The 13,609-nt window shown below is 43.9% G+C and overlaps 1 protein-coding gene across 3 annotated transcripts in view; it reads right to left on the reverse strand.

Annotated features, from left to right (window-relative positions):
- Pld (Phospholipase D) overlaps nucleotides 1-13,609 on the reverse strand; it is a 229,745-nt gene that overhangs the window by 153,391 nt on the left and 62,745 nt on the right. For all 3 annotated transcript variants that reach the window (XM_068229897.1, XM_067156356.2, XM_067156357.2), the window contains exon 3: nucleotides 196-346. In XM_068229897.1, coding sequence (XP_068085998.1) covers nucleotides 196-346 — 151 coding nt within the window. The remainder of the gene's footprint in view (nucleotides 1-195; nucleotides 347-13,609) is intronic.

A 13,609-nucleotide genomic window follows, 5' to 3' on the forward strand; every position in this document is an offset into this window, starting at 1 on the left:
GATGAATTGAGGCGCAGATACTGTAGTTTGCCACCAAAGTATACACCTGAGTAGGATTGTCATTTATTATCTTCCACGCAAGCACATTCTCTTTTCTTGTTTCTTCTGCTCTCAAACATTCTCCAGCAATTATAACTAGAGTGCATGTTACATGACAAAAATATTAATTAGTCCTCGTGAAAGTGATGTACTCACAAGTTGGGATTGAGCAGATGAGTGGTGACGTTGCGCTCGTTATCCACGATCTTGACGTGCACTTCTGTGTTAGGGATGAACACTCGCCTGTGTACTGCCTTGAACTTGAGAGGAGTGTGGTGAATCGAACGGAATGGGATCGCCTGAGGACCTGCAAGATCACAAGGCTTAGTTATAGTTTTAGGAAAGTACTGTATGTATTGTACAAGTAAATGACTTGATGAATAGTTACAAGAACATGAGACTTAGGCACAGTCAATGAGATTATGAAGAAAGTTAGTGTCTGTGAATAGTTCAGCAGCTTGAAATCATTTCAGCAATTAAGAACACTCAAAATCGTCCCAACAGCAACTCCGTTCTTGGACATACTTTAGGCCAATTTAGACATAAATAATAATTTGATAAGTTATTTCATTCCCACCAGGTGCCCATGAAGTCTCTATAGTCTGACAACATGGCTTGATCTTGGAAGGCCTGCACCACAGCAGCTCAGGCAACACTGCTTGCTCTTCTATTATTATCATCATCATCATCATCATCATCATCATCATCATTTCCAATTACAGGTTACTTTAAATGTCAGGAACTAAACAAAGAGATTCAACTAATAATATTTACTATATAGACAGGCAGGCCTCAGGATATAGGGGTAGCATGCATACCCCTTATTCGGAGACGCCCTGTGGGTGGGGGGTTGAGGGGGTAGAATAATGCCCAAGGTACCCCTCCCTGTTGTAAGAGGTGACTAATAGGGGCCCCAGGGACTCTCAACTTGGGGAGCGTGGTATGGCGACTACGAGGCCCTTAGCCAAGTCCTGGCATTGCTTCTCTTGTGCCAGGCTGCTCGCTTTCATCTATCCTATCTGACCTCCCATGGTCAACACTTGTTCTTTTCCGAGTCAGGTCCGTGGTATTTGAAGGTGCCCAAATACGTCAGCCTCGTGTCGGTAGATTTACTGGCACGTAAAAACTCATCCGGAACTAAATTCCGGCACCCCAGTGTCTCTGAAAACGGGACGGAAAGTGGGACGCAAAGGAAGTGGGATTATTATTATTATTACTGTTATTATTTTCTGACCCCGATAGTATTAAGTATTCAGGCCTAAAGAGTCCCATTTTCACGCCATTTGCGGCTATTGTCTTTCTTTGGCCGATACCTTCATTTTTCGCAGTGACAGTTCCCTTCCAATTTTCTCCTCTGATTAGTTGTCTATTTGTACGTTCTCTTAAAACAGTAATAACCACCAGTTACCCGGAGGCCGCGAGTTCAATTCCGGACAAGGTCAGGGATTTTTAGCAGGATCCGAGAGCTGATTCGAGGACCACTCAGCCTACGTGATTACAATGGAAGATCTGACTGTAAGGAAGCGGCCATGGCCTAGAAAACCAGGAATAATGGTCGAGAGGATCCAGCGTGCTGACCACACGTAACCTGCAGGCCTCCGGGCTGGGCAGCGGTCACTTGGTAGGCCATGGTCCTTCGGGGCTGTTGTGGCGTGGGTTGGTTTTGGTTCGTTATGTAGGCGGGGGACAGTTGGGCGATATTTCAAATGCTGTCAGCCTCGTATTACCGGCTCGTAAAAGACATGATTCCAGCACCTCGGCGTCAGCGGGACGTTAAGACCATTATTATTATTATTATTATTATTATTATTATTATTATTATTATTATTATTATTATTATTATTATTATTATTATTATTATTATTATTATTATTATTATTATTATTTGCAATAAACGTTCAATGGTATGCAATTTTTTTAAAACTGTAATTTGGAATGGGTCAACTGATTCTCTCATTACCCGTATTTCCAATCCACTATCTTATGCTAATGAGAAAGATGAATGAAGACCGGTATTTCCAAATGTTCAATCTAACCCAGAATTATGAGAGTAAAGTCCTAAAATAAATGTGATTTGTGATATAAGTGACCGATATAAGAGAGTTTATTTTTATTTTTACTCCTGCACTTTGTAAAGCACGAGTATGTGAAACACCCTTCCCCCAAAGGAGTTAGAATAATTTTATTATTTGGTCTTCAGAGTAAGTTGTTTTAGTGAAACGTATATTACTTAGGCCTAGGACCCTACACTTAAATCTGACGCCCTCACATTATCTCTTTTTAAAGAAAAGTCAGGTATAATGGACTGGAACTCATAAATTCCAACACGTGGACAAGTCTGTTGAAACACTGAGCTGATTATTTCCACGCAGACTGCAAAGAAACCGAATTATTCTTACAAAAAATATAAATCTTTAAATAAAAGATAATAAGAACTACTACCGTCAGTTTAGGCTTTTAGGAAAGTTTGGTTTTACGTCAAAAACAAGTACGTATATACATTATAAGGGTGAAGAAATAGAATCACACATGATGTTATAGAGTAGTAAAAAAGTGAGCGAATGTAAGAAAGACCTCGACAACTTTTTACTTATCGTATGGCTTTTAGTGCCGAGGGTGTGCGAGGACATGTCGGCTGCAGGTCTTTCTATTTGACGCCCATAGGCGCGTCTGTATGTGAGATGATGGGGAGAGGGTGAAACCCGGTGTCGGCACGTAGCCTACTCCTGCCGAGTAACACCAATGGGTCTGCTCAAAGCTTTACGTCCCCATCCAACGGACGAATCACCATCAACAGCGTCATATGGCATCACTGAATCCAGGCTTTTGGCAATCTAGAGATTAAAAATTGTATTACACCACCTGCCGTACGCTGCCGACTAACATTGTGACGGTGAAATATTTTCTCGAACAACGGGACTCGAACCAGCTACCCACAGTGTCGGACCATGTGGACTTGAACGCCACCAGGCGTGAACGGGATAGAAAGTCCGCTTGTAAGTATCGTCAAGAGGAAAAGTCCTCTCGCTTTTAATTACTGTGTTGATAGGGAAAACACGTTAACGAGGTTGTGAATAAAGTTTACAGATATCTTCACATGGATACTTTGGGGTTGTAGAGGGCGTGTAAATCTCTGCTAAGACCCCAGTGTATTGGAACCCACACCAGGACTACCTGACACGACTTGTTCTGGGCGATTTCCAACAAAGGAATAGTGCTACGAAGATGTTGCAGACTTGGTCCTGGGAAAACTTGGGGGGTAAGGTGGTGATGATTATTGTTTTAACTTGGTAATCATCCTCTATATAACACTAATCAGAGAGAAAACATGGAAGAGATCCGACACTTGGAAAAATGAAGGTATCGGCCAAAGGAAGAAAAGGGCCACGAAGGGCCTATAGTGCTCTAATACCGTCGGGGTCGGAAAAGAACGAGAGTTGACTAAGGGAGGTCGGATAAGATAAATGAAAGTGAGGAGCCTGGCATAAGTAAATGGAAGCAATGCCAGGACTCAAAGGGTCCCGTGGTCGCCAACCCACACTCCAAAGTTCAGAGCCCCTGGGGCCGATTACAGGTGAGGAGACGAGCTGCTCCAGTAAGCGGTATGTTCAGAGCTGTCAGCAGAGAGATTGCGTGGAATGACATAATAAACTAGTAAGCCTGAGAGGAGCTTTTAAAGGTATGAAAGGGCGAATGGTCATACTATAACTTGGAATTCAAGAGGACAAATTGGGGAAAATATTCATTTAATAGGAAGAGGTGGCGGTGATTGTTGCTTTAAGAGGAAGTACAACTAGGCACCCATTCTATATATAACACTAATCAGAGTGAAAAAAAAAAACTGGAAGAGATCCGACACTTCGAAAAATGAAGATATTGGCCAAAGTAAGGGCCACGAAGGGCGTGAAAATGAAAGACTGCCTAGCCCTCGAATGTTCTAATAGCGTCGGGATCAGAAAAGAACAAGAGTTAACCACGGGAGGTCGGAGAGGATAGATGAAAGTGAGGAGTCTGGCACAAGTGGAAGCGATGCCAGGACTCGGCTAATGGCGCTGTGGTCGCGAGCCCACGCTCCAAAGTTCAGAGCCCCTCTGGCTCCTAGTCGCATCTTACGACAGGCAGGGGATACCGTGGGTGTTATTCTACCGCCCCCACCCACAGGGGGATATTACGACGAGGCGTAAGGGGTTGCTATAATTTGTCAAGGGAAATGTTCGATAAATGTCCACATGCCGACAGTTCTAAATACAGATCAACGGCGACTGAAGTAAATTAACGTCTTCTGGGAACAGAGAGAAAGGCGGTGGAAGAGAGAAGCAATCTCGCGGGAGAAAGTGAATCAAATCCATCGCCGGGCATAAACGCAGGCTATATTTTCTTCGGGTAACCGCCGTAAGAGGTACCCAGGTATCCGCGAACTCAATTACTTAGGTCCAGACATCAGCCCTAGATGAGATTCGAACCATGGCCAAGCTGCTGGGAAACAAAGTGAAATTACTCGGTTAGCACGCCAACCATTATGGTACAGACGCGGAATTCAACTGGACTGAAAATAGGAAACCATATTAAAGACAGACGACGACGGAATTCAAATCAACTTTCTGCTGAACCTTGTGTTAGTATTACTGGGAGTGGTCTACTCGACTATTTACGTGAGAGAGACTGCAAACTTCTTATCTCGTTGTTCTTATCAAAAGATGGCACTTTAAGACAGGAAGTGACTCAGGTGGCTGTAATCTCCATCAGCAGCCCAAAACCTAATCCGCTGGCTTAATGACATCCTGAACATGTTAAGAATGGCATTGACACTGACATGGGAACTATCGGGGTTGCGACAGATTACAATTAAAAGTGGGTGATTATAATCAATTAACAAATCAGAAATGTAACAGTAATTATCATTGTGCCGTAAAATCAACAGTAGCTCGGAGCAGCTAGCACTGTATATAGTTCTACTTTATCAAAAATGAAGTTCCCACAAGGAAAGGAAACCATTATTTAACTTCATCGATTGCCAATGTTAAAAACATTTAAGCACTTTAGGCCTTTTCAATAATGAAATTACCAGCGTTCTATTTTAGTTGCATAGAACACTTTATTCCGAAAATGAGGAGCAGAATTTTACCATCTACAAACCTACTTTTACTAACACGTACAGTACCGGTACATGAATGCAGCTCTTCCTCTTACAATACTCTTTAACAAGAACGAAGCACCATCTTCCTCGTTATTAAGCAATACCACTACCATCTGGAAAAGGCAAAGGCGACAATGGTGACCAATTCGTTTACTGTGCCACACGATTACGATTTTTGAACGTGTATTACATTCCTGTATACATGGGCGCCCATATGACAGTTTGTAGCGGGGGGCCTAGACCTGGGGGTATGTAGTAATTTTAATATTTTGGAAGATGAATAGCGACTTGTATTCCGCGGTAGACTAACACGCACGGTATCCCTTGCCTGTTGGTGGGGGGGGGGCGGTACTACCACTTCTAGTAATACCGACTTATAAATCATTTTCTTGAAAGAAAAACACCTTACTACATCAGATTTTTTCCTTTACCTGAGACCAAACCAATGTAGATTCGCCAAAAACCTGTGGGACAGCACATACATACATACATACAGTTTACCAGTTGATTGAAAAATATCATGACCTGGAGAAATCTTTTGATAGTATCTCAAAGGATCTCGTATGGCTGTTCCTCAGGCGTAGTTTCTGTACACTGCGGTACTGCATGCTCGTGTTGGTGTTCACCAGGGATCTGCCCTCTCACCACTACTGAAAAATTAAATGAAAATCCACAGCCTGTTTCCAGTCATTCGACCGGGTGAGGAATGGAATGAATGAAGCCCCAATCTAGCGGCGAGGACAGGAACTGTGCCGGCTGCCGAAGCCTATCGCACTCCTCTGGAGCAATTATTAATGAATGACAGATGAAATGAAATGATATTGGAGAGTGTTGCTGGAATGAAATATAACAGAAAAAACCGGAGTACCTGGAGAAGAACCTGTCCCGCCTCTGCTTTGTCCAGCACAAATCTCGCATGATGTGACCGGGGTTTGAACCACGGAACCCACCGGTGAGAGGCCGGCGCGCTGCCGCCTGAGCCACCACTACTATTTTGTCTATATAACTAAAGACCTTCTTACAGCACCAGCTATGACACTGCTGTTAGCTGGTGACGTGATGAAAGTCAGCAAAGGCTAGATTGCCCAGTACAATAACGGCAGGTAGAACTCGAAAGGTACGGAATGATATTCAGCAACAGTAAATTGGAATAGCTGTGGTCACGTGTCATTCTTAACTTTGAAACAATATTATAGAAATTCAAGCTCGAATGAATGATGCGTGGAAGAAATAGCGCCAGGTCACCGGAGATTGAGAGATCCCTTCACCTCTCCGTTTTCTTTTTCTTCTTTTTTTACTATTGGCTTTACGTCGCACCGACACAAGTCTTATGGCGACGATGGGACAGCAAAGAGCTAGGAGTGGAAAGGAAGCGGCCGTGGCCTTAATTAAAGTACAGCTCCAGCATTTGCCTCGTGTATAAATGGGAAAGCACATAAAACCATCTTCATGGCTACCGACAGTCGGGTTCGAACCCACTATCTCCCGAATGCAAGCTCACAGCTGCGCACCCCTAACCGCACGGCCAATTCGCTCGATCCTATCAAAGCATTTGGGTGTACTGTACTCTGACGGTTGTCCAGGAACAGACAAACACGAGCAGACTCTCCACACATGGAGATGCAAATGCTGACATGGTATGGTCATGTTCTGTAGCCAAGTCGGTGACTAATGTCTTTGCACCAGGTAGTAGACTGAGAGGACGTGCAAAGTTGGCATGAAAGATTGAATAACAAACCTTACCTCCATAGTCATCATAAAATGACAAAGCCATGTTTAAACATAGTGCTGATGATTCACAATTCGATAACATAATAAAAACCTAGTCTATATCAGCAATAAAGTCATTTGTGCTGAGACCTCCAGAGATGAACTAGACAATTTGAAGTGGCGCAAGCAATGCCGTCAAGAAAACGCGGGAAACACGCGAAGAATAAGTAGTAGTAGTTATTGTTTTAAGAGGAAGTACAACTGGGCAACCATCCTCTATTAACACTAAATCTAAAAACAGCCTCAAATCCCTTAAGGGCAATGGCCTCCTGCCTAGACAGGGGCTTCGCTCGGTTATACTCGTTAGGTAGTAGTGGCGAGCAAACAGATTTACAGACAAAAGAGAAAGCAGCCGGGTTTGTTAATAATTAGAGAAAATAAAGGAACGAATTGGCTGATAAGACAACAGGGTTTGTATAAATTGCTTTCTTTTAATAATTCCTATACTTCGTAGTTTCAGGCGGCTAAAATGGAATAAAAATGTAGTCTAATGTTCTCCCCACTGCGGCGTTAAGTAAGCAGTCATAAAGAGAATGAAAGCTTGCCTGTTCGTAATCCCTGTTCTTATATCTAAGTACTTAGGAAATTTTTCAGGTTATTACACACACGCACTTCTATTTTTGGAAAAGAGCTTTTTGTAGGATCTTTTTCTGTATGTAGCCTACTTGATGTCCTATTACATTTATGTATTCTTTGTTCATTTAATAAATTATACTGAATTAATCGCTATGTATTTTTGCTCTTGTGAATTCACTAAATTGCACCAAAATGCTCACTTCTTCCACTCTTCTGTCTCTTGCTCATCTTGTCCACTGTGATCCATCATCTTTTTGAACGACTCAGACCATCGGCTCCTCTGTCTTAACACTAATCACAAAATAAAGTTGGAAGGGGTGCTACATTTCGAAAAATGAAGGTATCGGCCAAGGGAAGACGAGGGTCACGAAGGGCGTGAAAATGAAAGACTCTTTAGCCCTCGCAAACCTAATACCGTCAGGGTCGGAAAAGAACAAGAGTTGACCAAGGGAGGTCGGACAGGATAGATGAAAATGAGGAACCTAGCACAAATAAGTGGAAGCAATGCGAGAACTCGGCTAAGAGTTCACGGTCCCCAACCCATGCCAATGGGGCCCCGTTTAGTCGCCTCTTACGACAGGTGGGGATATCGTGGGTGTTATTCCACCGTCCCCAGCCACAGGTGGTATTGATGGTAAGTTAATCAGAAGTTCTGTCTAGTTGCGTTCCAACAGTGTGTCCAGTCTCTATCCTCTACTTCTCTAGGAAAGGCCGTAGTTTGGGAATTACGAAAGCATTACTTTTTCCTCCAATAAAATAGGCAAACTTTGTCTATCTTGGCAAACCAAGAGAAGAACAACGAAACGAATGAAAACAACAGTTAAAGACGTGACAATCTTACATCATCGTGGTAGAGGAGTATCATCTTTCTTCGATTGGTTGAAATTAAATTGTTGGATTTTCGCTAAGAAAGTTCTTTCCTCTAAACAATGCTATAGAAATGTCACATCATCCAAGTCCGCTGTGCCCCTGGCAAGAGTCAAGAAGTCCGTTGCCCTCATTGGAACGAGAATTAGACACTCCCTAATGTTCTTGGCTTCTGTCGTAAATAAGGGGAACAATACAGACGTGCCAGGATCGGGAAAACACTATTAAAACTAATAAAGCACAGAACACCAATCTATAAACTGAGGGCTTTACTAAACGTGCGGATAAAATAGCTATCGAGAGAAAGCGGAACAGCGACTTAATAATCGACCCAAATTGGGAAAAATATTTCCCAAACTGTCATAACATTTTAACGAGTTAATTTTAGGCAAAGATCATGAAAATATGAAATTACTCCAGTACCGATAGTCCAAGCGGCTTAGCAGAGAAGTAAACGTTCGTTGTTTCCTGTGCTTAAGGATCCAACTCCTGTAGTAAAGCCCTGGAATTTACCATTACAGAGCAGGCCGCTGTAAATAAACACATTTTGAGGCACGGAATTACTACAGAAAATGAACACGAACAAAATTATGTAAGTGGTCATGATAACACAACCGAAATTGATGAAGACGAATCAAACCAATGGAGAACTCAACGCAGACATTCCATTGGAAGAAGGTCTGAGGGATCATGCCAGCTTAGAGGGAACGAAAACCGCTTGGATCTACATTGGCAAACTACACAGTACCACAGAAACTCAGGATATAAAAAGATACTTGTTAGAAAATGGTCTCAGCGGTCTTACGGGTTGTGATGCGCTAGAAAGTAAAGGGGTAAGTAAATCCTTCAGAACTGGAGTGCCTTTTGAGAACTTAGAAGCTATATACTCACCACACTTATGGCCTAAAGGTGTAATAATACGTTTTCACTTTCGCAGAATTGCACAGGAAAGAACCCGTCTCGGATGGGTACAAACCTCACAATAAATTCAAAATTTTACTTTGGAAAGTGGAAGGTTTAAGGACCCTGTTCGATATAATAATCGCAAATGAAACCTTCTTCCAAAATGACAAATACAGCCTGATAGCTTACAACTGGACACAGAAGGTTACTCTAGGCCAGGCATGTCAAAGAGTGGGTGCAGTAGACAACTGCGAGCATCCCGGTACATAAACCTAAACAAAACACTAACATCGAAATACCGGCCCATTTAATACGCACGCGCAACCAACACAAGCGCAACCACCGCGATGAAGACCGGATACGTAAAAATGAACTCAGAACTGAAAGCGAAACCGAACTAATGAAATACAGGTCGCGGATCTGGAATAACAAACTGAGTACGTTTGACACTAATACCAGACCGGTGTGGAACTTAGCGAGATATTTGACGCGAGAACCACACGTGATCCCAACAATTAAGGGACCTAACGGACCAGTATACGAAAACCAAGATAAAGCCGAGGTGATAGCCGACTCACTGGAAGAGGCCTTTACGCCCAATGACGAACCGTCAGACCCCGCCTTCATTAGGCAAACAGAGACCAAGGTAGCGGAATTCCTGGCAAACGCACCTAGGCCCGAGGTTAAGAAGACTAATATCCACGAAATTAAGTGGATAATAGATCACCTTAACCCGAAGAAGGCACCCGGCCCAGACGAGATTCAGAACATAATACTCAAAAAGCTAACTCCGAAAGCCCTCGCACTACTCACTAAAATATACAATGCAATGTTCCAATTGCAGTATTACCCAGAACAGTGGAAAAAGGCGAGAATCCTTGTATTTGGCACACCAGGCAAGGACAAATCTAACCCTAATAATTACAGGCCCATCAGTCTCCTGGACGCCCTCAGCAAAGTATTCGAGAAAATACTGCTAAAAAGGCTAATAGCACAAATTAAATAAAGAGGAATAATTCGAAATGAACAATTCGGTTTTAGGAACGCCCACTCCGCCCCGCAACTGCTTATCCGGGTCTTAGAACAAGCGACCATCGGACTTAACAAGCGGAGAGACAGAGGCACGGTATTCCTTGATATCCAGTCTGGCACGAAGGCCTATTAGCGAAATTAATAGACCTCGAATTCCACCCAAGGTACATAAGATTAATTAAATCATACCTGGAAGGCCGGGAGTTCCAAGTAGATGTTCACAACACACTGTCAAGCACGCGACCAATCACGGCGGGCGTAGCCCAACGGTCACTAATAAGACCAATCCTGTTCATCCTATTTACGAATGACATGCCGACAGCGGAACTCACTACCACGCACCTCTACGCGGATGACACTGTGCAGTACAACACCCTCAGCTACCACGCACCCGAAAGAGACTACAGGTAGCACTACGAACCCTCGAGCCCTGGCTAACCAAATGGCGTACCAAGGTCAACGTTGACAAATGCCAAACTGTGATGTTCACTAGGAAGAACAGACGCACACATAGGCCAGCCAATATAAAACCGCTCAAACTATTTAATCAAGATATAGCATGGCACGACAAGGTCAAATATCTAGGAGTAGTCCTAGATAGAAAACTAACCATGCTATATCACATTAAAGACATCCAGCGGAAAATACACGCACGACTGTCACAGCTCTATCCTATACTGAATAAAAGATCCAGTATTAACAAAAGAGTAGCAATCAACATGTACAAGGCCCAAATTAGGCCAATAATAACGTACGCAGCCCCCGCCTGGGGCTACACTGCTATGACGAACCTGGATAAGCTGGAACTAATACAAAACAAATGCATTCGAGCAGCGGCTATGACACACCAATACGCCACCTACGCGCAATTGCGAAAGTCAGCTCGATAAGGCAACACCAGGGGCGTATTCTCCTTGAATGCAAGGCATTCATTGCATGCGTTATGATAACACAAAGAACAGTCTGATGTACGATTTTAGGTTGTTTCAAGTCGAATATTAACGATTTCATCTCTCAGAAGTTCAAAAGGTCCGCGCAACTGTACTGGTTCCGTTGCTTGACTACGTGTGGTGCTGGTGTAGTCTCGCCGTCTACACCACTCTAGGAAGAAAGAGACAGCGAATGGACGAGTTCAGGAAGAAAGGCATTCAATCTTAAAATTGCATTCGGTGGCAGACGTAGTTCTGAAACCCTCCGAACGATGTCGCTGCAATTGAAACTTGGTCAGAATTTGTCACCCTATATCCATGCTACCCTCTGCCATCTGTTAGTAACTTGGAGAAAGTCGGCATCTTTACAGCGAACGGGACCCACAGATTACCCCCCCAGCGAGAACCCAACGTGACGAAACTGACCAATGCCACTGGGGTGACTTACCTCCAGTGCTTGAGTTGTGGCTAACTAGTGAGTTAATTCATTGTATTTTCGGTGTTTTATTATATCTTACGCAGATGTGGTATTAACGATGGATGAGTCTAAAACGGATATAATTGTAAATCAGTTTGAAAAGCCATTTACTGGCCGTTCGTTTGATGAAAAGATTCAAATAGTTAAAGCCGGGAGACCTCAACCTTCCCTCGTAAATTTCTTCCTACCGGGCGAGTTGGCCGTGCGCGTTGAGGCGCGCGGCTGTGAGCTTGCATCCGGGAGATAGTAGGTTCGAATCCCACTATCGACAGCCCTGAAGATGGTTTTCCGTGGTTTCCCATTTTCACACCAGGCAAATGCTGGGGCTGTACCTTAATTAAGGCCACGGCCGCTTCCTTCCAACTCCTAGACCTCTCCTATCCCATCGTCGCCATAAGACCTATCTGTGTCGGAGCGACGTAAAGCCCCTAGCAAAAAAAAAAAAAAAAATCTTCCTCTTCTCCTTCTTAATCTGCTTACCCTCCAGGGTTGGCTTTTCCCTCGGACTCAGTGAGGGATCCCTCCTCTACCTCCTCAAGGGCAGTGTACTGGAGCTTCAGACTCTGGGTCGGGGGATACAACTGGGGAGGATGACCAGTACCTCGCCTCACCTGCTATGCTGAACAGGAGCCTTGCTGGGGATGGGAAGATTGGAAGGGATAGACAAGGAAGAGGGAAGGAAGCGGCCGTGGTCTGAAGTTAGGTACCATCCCGGCATTTGCCTGGAGGAGAAGTGGGAAACCACGGAAAACCACTTCGAGGATGGCTGAGGTGGGAATCGAGCCCACCTCTACTCAGTTGACCTCCCGAGGCTGAGTGGTCTCCGTTCCAGCCCTCGTACAACTTTTCAAATTTCGTGGCAGAGCCGGGAATCGAACCCGAGCCTCCGGGGGTGGCAGCTAATTACACTAACCACTACACCACAGAGGCGGACCCTCGTAAATTTAAAAACAGAAAACAAGAATTGTGTACGCACGTTCAATCCAGAAACTTACAGTAAAACTGTTTGGCTCGAGTTCACCTACATGTAATTAGGGTGAGTAGAATTGAAATTTACTTAATACGTTGTGTTAACTGCATGGTTACTAGTTGCATGCCTCAGTGGAGATTCCAGGATACGCCACTGGGCAACACATACGAAAACAAACACTCCGAATGTACACGAAGTCATGGGGTAGTAAGGTCAACCCACTAGTCAGTGGAATACGACGCTATGACGTCGACCTATACACCAAATACCCCACGCCGAAACACATTCTGTTCAGCCACAGGGTTAAGAGGCCGGGGGCCCAAAACCGTCCCTCCCCCCTCTTAAGCTGACACCAACTCACTACACCGCACCACTTAACATTACGCACACACACCACAATACCTGTATATATGTACATGTCTGTTTACTACCCATCTTGTCCTAGATTATGTTATCCTATATTATTATTATGATATGCTATGTTGCAGATCTAGCCACCACAGTGAATCAAGCGAGGGAGGATTGAGAGAAGAAACACAACATGACGAAGGCAACACAGCTATAATAAGAGACGATCCAATCCAACCCCGCCCCCCGCCAGTGACAAAGGAGTGGACGGAAAACCCACCCCGAGCCACACAAGGCAGTGACAAGAAGGACTGATTCCCCATAATAATTGACAAAAGCTAGGTAAATGGTTATGATTGCATGACACATATTCCTAACTAACACAACCTCTGGACTTTTCCAGCCCACATTCTTGCATGTGCTATCAAAAGATGTCAGGTTTTACATGTAGGCTCTTTTCTGCCTATGTGGTTTTTCCCTGACCCTTCAATACCATACCTTAACACTATCCTACCAATACAAACTCGTCTGGTAACGTGTTTAACATGGAAATAGGCAGA

The sequence above is a fragment of the Anabrus simplex genome, chromosome 12 (assembly GCF_040414725.1).
Source record: "Anabrus simplex isolate iqAnaSimp1 chromosome 12, ASM4041472v1, whole genome shotgun sequence".
NCBI lineage: Eukaryota > Metazoa > Arthropoda > Insecta > Orthoptera > Tettigoniidae > Anabrus > Anabrus simplex.